Source organism: Parasteatoda tepidariorum, chromosome 7, assembly GCF_043381705.1.
Source record: "Parasteatoda tepidariorum isolate YZ-2023 chromosome 7, CAS_Ptep_4.0, whole genome shotgun sequence".
Lineage (NCBI taxonomy): Eukaryota > Metazoa > Arthropoda > Arachnida > Araneae > Theridiidae > Parasteatoda > Parasteatoda tepidariorum.
In genome coordinates this window covers 69,343,774-69,350,921 of record NC_092210.1, presented here as the reverse complement: position 1 = coordinate 69,350,921, position 7,148 = coordinate 69,343,774, and the positions used below count along the sequence as shown (strand labels likewise).

The following is a 7,148-nucleotide window of genomic DNA, read 5'->3' as shown; positions in this document are numbered from 1 at the left end:
CAGTGCTCACACTTATTCCTATTCACCTAATTTCACTTAATTTTTAAATTAATTACTGAGCTAATCCTAATTATATATATATATATATGGAAACTGATTAAAAATATTTTTGAGTGCTTATTTTTTGTTGAAAAATTGGGAGTACAATTAGCTAAATAAAATCTGAAGTGCAAAACCTTATAAAATAATTAACACAAATTTACCTCTATCCTGCAATACCCAAGTAGCACAGAAACATCGATCTATACCGTGGCCGTTCCTATCAATATTTTGAAAGCGGAGGAATATAGATACTGTGAGCAAGTTANGTTCTACTGTATCTGTAAACGCCGTGGAATATGGTTTTTTCAAACTCGACATTCTACGGCGTTATTGAGATATCGATCTATATCAAATTTCACAATGTCGTACCATATAAAAAAAATCTGGACGTTTTTACATAGATCGATGCTTCGCAACAACATCGATCGAAGTCGTAAGCGAAGTTTTTTCGAGATCATTCGATATTGAGTGCTACTTGGGTTGTGGTTGGGTTGAACCACTGCGGAATTCCACAGTGATTCTTCTTTTTATTATTTCTCACTTAACATTAAAAAAAAGCATATTAGCAGACAAAATTATGGTATAAAAGCTGACCTTAATTATCAATTACAATCAATAAGTGTACGAAACAACCGATTTTGATACTGGTTCTGCCATCTAGCAATGATTGTATATACAATAAATTTGGAAAAAGTATGGTATGACAAATTAGCTTTTAACGCGACGAGCATGTTAAATTTTCCGAACTCCTCGTTAACTTTCCTCACGAAAAACCAATATTTAACTTATTTTTAGAAGACATTTTTATGGATAGAAATTAATTTTTTGCTAATTTACGAAGATGTGAAATTCATGTTGTTTGCAACTAAAAGAAAAAAAAAAAAATTGGATTTTTTTAACTAATTAAAAAAATAAAGCAAACAATGCTAAAATTAATCAAATTTAAAACACAAGAGTAGATAGAAAAAAAATTATCGATGCAAGGATTCCGTTATTATAATTAAATGGAATTGCGAATGGAAAGAAAAACATTAACGATCATTAATGTTTTTCTTTCCATTAACAGACAGTTACGACAGTTAAGCAGTGACCTTTAAAAGCAAAAAAATTTTGTAGGAATGGTATGTAACTTTAAAAAAAAAAAAACAGAAACAATCTGTCTTCATAAGCTTGTTGCATTACTGCGTCTGTACTCTCAAAAAAGTTTATTTCATAGAAGTGGTTACAGCAAAAAATTTGGAGCGGGCAATTATAAAAATTTATCCAACAATTGGAAATGATGGGTACATTGAATCTAATCCATAATATCGAATGCAAAGTTCTATATCTTTCAAAAAATTACAAAACTCAGTTCGATTCCTTTAAACTTTGGATTCCCTGCCCTAAAAAGTTTTTGGGGCCAGAAGTTGCAGCCCCCGTTTCTATTACATCAATTATCGAGTGTTTACCCAAAGCCTGAGCTGCAACCAAAGACAAATCAACATTGTTTCTTAATCCTCACGAAAAACCAATATTTTCATGATAAGTAATTAGAATTTGAAACAGTGATGTTCAGCTAATTTTTTTATCATTTGAATAAGAAATCACGTCTTTTAAAAGACGAATTAAGGATATGAACACTCTAGCTAGTCTGAAAACTGTCAAAATATTTGTTAATGATGTAAATAGGGATGAGGAAAGTATTGAAACTGTTCAAGTACAGAGTACCAGTTGAAATTTAACTGCCCTAAATAGTAAAAGTGTGGTCGAAATTTTGACAAATATATTCGATGTTTGTAACTTTCAGGAAACGATTCTAACTTTTATTGGCGATCGAAATGGGCTACAGGTGGAGTAGAGCAGAACTCTTTACCTATGGCAGCACTTCGCATGCTTTCATCTTAAGCGTGTGGAGAGTCATAGAAGAAAGAAGTACGCTAGTTTCTCTCTTGATTACGACCATTAAGGAAACAGGTCTTAAGTTCAAAGACAAGGAAACTAAGCTCACATCACTGATCGTAAGATCAGTGATGTGAGAAGGTTGCCTTGAACACTCCCACCAATTTCTCAACAGAGGAAATTATAAATATTATGAAGATAAATGGCCGCTATAATGAAAACCATGACATCATAAAACCTCTAAAAATAATTCCTCACAGAAAACATGATAAACAGCACACCGTTATACGTGTGAATCATCGTCTCTCTCAACAACACATCTTCTATGCGGGAATCAACAAATTTTTCTTTTAAAAAAAGACTGGTCCATCTAAGATGCCGCAACTGCCAAGGCATCGGGCACCATCAAAGTCAATGCTCCTACAACTGTACTTGTGAACGATGTGGCACAGACAATCACACGTATGAACAGTGCTCCACCGAGGAAGAGTTTTGCATAAACTGATAAACAACGGAACATACGACTGCAACCATACTACCTCTACAGATTAAGGGAACTCCGCTCAGGCCGAAAATTTTAAATATTTAATTTTTTAAGTTCTTTACACTCAGTGTTTTTCTGTATTCTCTTTGACATTTTCTATTTAGTAACCTGATAATCAAAATTGCACCCTACTAGTTTTCATACGCTTAATTTTAATTCTTTTTTTTTTTAAATTTATATATTTTCCCCTTTATCTTCCTAAATTAACATTAGTTTTAATTTTGTTTTAGGCTTTTGTTTAATTCATTCTATTAACTAATCATTAAAATTTTTTCTCCAATTATGTATTATTGGCTAGAAGGTAGTCAGACGTGGACTATACGGTTAAGGGTTTTGCAAATCTAGGTACGTGTCCACGTCTGGAAGAAAAGAAAGTTATACAGCACAAAGCTACTGTTGAAATTAATGTATTCCAGCTAGTTGGTATCAGAAAGCGATTGAAACAAATACATTGCCTTCTCATATTCAATATCAGTAGAGATTTCAGTCCTCTAGTTAAGTCAGAAAGTGTCAAAATTTTGATTGCAACATTCCACCCTCACACACATGGAAACAAATCTTAATTTAGCTGAATACTAATTTAATGAGGCATTGTTTATGCACAGTTGGAATTTGTTTGACACCTGACACAAGAATACCTTTATTTTTGACGTGAACTTGTTATGTGACAGATCTTATGAGCAACTGAGATACTAAAAACTTTCATGTTATATAATCAGTGTTTCACCTTGATGGTGAAAAATATTTTATAATTTTTTTTTCTTCCAAGCTGAGAGCACAAACAATGTTAATATATTTTCTTACTAATGGAAAAAATAAAAGTATTTTTAATTTTAAAATTTATTTAATACTTTCTTTACAATTCAAAAATGTCCTATCAACTTGGGAAACACTAGAAAATGTTTTGGCCAGCTCTAAATGCTTCCTGCAACACAGTTTAAGAACCTCTGAGCTATATTATAGACTACAGTGAAACCTCCAAGAATTTATGACCACTTTTGGACCATTAAAACATCTCCCAGTGGAGGGGCAAACATTTGCATCAAACGTGGAAAAGGTCAAATAAAGAAACAAAAAAAAAAATCAAAACATAAAATTTAACATAAGAAATAAGTAGATTAAAATGTATTTAAAATATTTGTGTTAGGCTCTTATTCAGAGAGCTCTTTAAGACAATACAACACGTTGCAGTCAGTCAGAGTGCATTAAAGACAATGCTATACTTTTCTTCTCTTTTAAAGCTAATATGATATAAAATAAATGCAAACTTAAACAAAAAACATAATTGTTTACATTATTAAAATAGGTTTATTATTCATCATTGGAAAATTTGTTTTTACACAGAATTATATCAGTTAGGACCATTTTTAGAGACGTTAAATTTTATCGATCCATCTTATGATGCCAACAGAATTGGCCTTTCCACACAGAGAAAATGACACTGACAAAATTTAAAATCGTTTTAAAAAAATCATATACCTTTGATAACAATTTTTAAGTCAATGGAGGTAACCTCGAAGAACGATCAACCTCCATCGACCATTTTACTGTAGAATGGAGTGGTCGCTCCCGAGAAGTTTCACTGTATCTAACTTAATATTAATTTCATATTAACTTGAAGAAAAAAATTGCATCTAAAGAAAACTAAGTAATAAAAATAAATAGTATTTTGAGGTATATCCTTAAAAATTGTGAAAATGGGCTGTCTAAAATTTAAAGTTAAGATTATTTTCAGCATTTAAACTACATATCTGAAAACAAAATGAATGATTTACTAAATCCCTGGCATATTTCGTGCAGAAAATATGAGAAGTTTTGATATTTCGTGCTGAAGAAAAGTTGCTAAATTGAAACAAAGTGCTGATTTTTTTTCAAGATTTTATTGATATAAATTCATCATTGTGATGTATGTAGAGAATAAAACAGAATACATATTGCACAAATGAAATTTAATGGATAGAAAACACAATGAACTATGTACAGTTAATCACAAAGTGATACTAATATACACAAGTAAGTATACATTCATCTACACATCACATCAATTTGATGAAAATATTAAACGATTAAAGATTTAAAATTACAATCTTGGTAAAACATTTTGTTCTTCCATTATATTAATGCACTGCTTCATGTATATATATATATTATGTAAATAGAACATTTTTCAAATGAGCTAAACTACACAGTGTCATTGTTGAGGGGAACTCAATATTTTAGCGTATGTCATACCTTCTGAAGATATTTGTGGATAACGCAATGACGAATCATTATTAGGTTGTAAATTGATGCCATAGACAAAAGGACTAGAAGAGCTTTCAGATGTTCTAGGGGTGGGTTTTCGAATAACTTTGGATGTATCTTTACTATTGGGACAAATATGAGAGAGAAGATCAGGAATATCTGGGTAGGATACAGATAACGGACCAGCTGTCATCACACCTGAGTATTCTGAACTTTTAGAAACCAACCCATCATCTATTCTTGCAAAATCTAATTCATAATTGTTGGAATTGTAAGTTGGTGGTAGATTTCGGAGACGATTTAAATATGAATTTTGCTGATTTCCACCATCAGGAAAAGAACACATCAGAGCCCCCCTTGAATCATTATTTGTTTCATTGAAAGAATTTATTGGTGGTGCATCTGGTGTACCAAAAATATGCCGCAAATTTTCTTCTGTAGCTTCTCCTCCAAAATGCCTATTGTGGTATGCACTTGAAGAAAATGCATCCTCTTGTAAATCCCCATTGGGAATTTTATTTTGAACCGGACTCCTCACAGATAATTTTGACATCTCATAAACTGGTGGATCATTTTGGCAGCTTCCATTCATATTTTCAGACACCCAAGGATAAACAAAATTGCCCATATTTGAATGAGGTTTTTGAACTTCCTGTTTATTTCTGTCACTATTGTTGAAGGTTGCATCTAACTTATCTAGGGAAAATATATGAGGCATTGAGAAAGGGTTAAAAGGAACTTCTGAATTTAATGATTCAGAATTATTGAAACTTTCTTGTGGCCTAGATATATTATTGAATACTGGTCTTGGTGATGAATAACAGGGAATATTTCTAGCAACAGGAGTTGGTGTTTCTGGAATATTATGAGAAGGTGACTGGAACCGGGCATTTCTCATTTTTCTCTGGTATACCTCTTGAAGAGCTTCTTGGTCTCTTTTAATGTATAGAAGCAAAACTACAAAAGCTTTTGCAGCTTGAGAACCCTCAGAAACCACCAAATTCTGTATATAAGCTTTTATCTGCTCATCATTATCTAAAAACGCTGGAATGTTTGTTCCAGGAGGCAAAAATTTCTGCAAAAGTCCTAATTTTTCAAGAAGAGATGTTTGGACCATAGGTATATTGAAAGCAGGAAGATCAGCTGAATTTGTGCTTTGGAGAGGCTCAGTAGCATTGGGCCATTTATCTGGTGGCGGAGGGGGCACATACATGTGTGCATTTGGAGGCTCGAACATGAAACGCTCTTTTTCACTGGCCATACCATTCATGTCATTGAACGGCATCCTCATATGATGTTCCTCAAATGAATTGACCGAGTTGTTGTGCAAATCAGATTCTGAACGCATCTTGGGAGGAGCCCATACACCATTCATTTGAATTTTTCGTGAAGGATCAGCAAATAAACCCATGTTTAATTCATCTCCACAAAAACCATTTCTTAAAGGAACATTAGGAATTTCTTCAGACTTTGAAAATTTATTTCCTTTCTCAAAATAATTGTTGGGGTAATTTTGTAAAGTGACCGAATTTTCCAGTTCGGTGGATTTCATTTGGAAGCCATTGACATGGCGGTCAACATTATTTAAAAGGTGACGCTTCATTTCTTCAAAATTTTCTTGATTATTATCTTCTGGACCTCTGGTTATTGGCTTATTAGCCACTTGGAACGGGACTTGAGGCTCACTTCTTTTGATGGGTCTTCCTAAACCAAAACCATGGTCAAAGTCCTTCATAGGATGTTCTAACAATGGCGGATTTCTTTGATTGATTATCTTTCGTGGGAAGGGAGCCGTTTGAATACGATTCGGAATATTTGCAGGGCGTTGTTGTGGCAAAGGAGAAGGTAAAGATGGTGAATTAAAAGGATAATTTTGAAAAGGATTTAATTGTGCAGGAGGAATCATAGGAGGTACAACACAGTTTGGAACATTATTTAGCATACCATAAGGATGAGGTGCCGATACCATAGCAACAGCAGGTTGTATTAGAGGAGGGCCCTGAAATGGAGAGGGTAGAGCAGAAAAAACAAAAAAAGGTTGAGGAGGTGGATTGTTAGTGTAAAAGTTCTCACTGGTGGCAGCAGTAGTAACAGGGAATCCATGGTAAACTCGACCAGGAATGAATTCTGGTGCCAGGGGATTTAAAATGAAATTTTTCTTCAACTCCATGCTATCTAATTGTGATCGTAAAGAGTCCCACGTTATTCCAAAGAGACTGGTTTCTTTATGACAAGTAAGTATGAATTTTTCCCACAATTTCCTAGAAATAATAGCTTAATTAACAAATTATAATAGATATATAACTGTCAGACAACAATAAAACAATGCAACGCTGCACAATATTCTTACATTTTTTGGATTTCTAAATCTTTCATTTCACATTTCAAATATACGTTCACTACTTTATCTTGCTACATGAATTTGCGAACTAAATATTTA

At 33.1% G+C, this 7,148-nt stretch overlaps 1 protein-coding gene across 3 annotated transcripts in view; it reads right to left on the bottom strand.

Annotated features, from left to right (window-relative positions):
- Positions 1-4,396: 4,396 nt before the first annotated feature.
- LOC107447063 (Helicase with zinc finger) overlaps positions 4,397-7,148 on the bottom strand; it is a 38,972-nt gene continuing 36,220 nt past the window's right edge. For all 3 annotated transcript variants that reach the window (XM_016061874.3, XM_016061873.3, XM_071183571.1), the window contains exon 16: positions 4,397-6,969. In XM_016061874.3, coding sequence (XP_015917360.2) covers positions 4,656-6,969 — 2,314 coding nt within the window. In that variant the 3' untranslated portion in view covers positions 4,397-4,655. The remainder of the gene's footprint in view (positions 6,970-7,148) is intronic.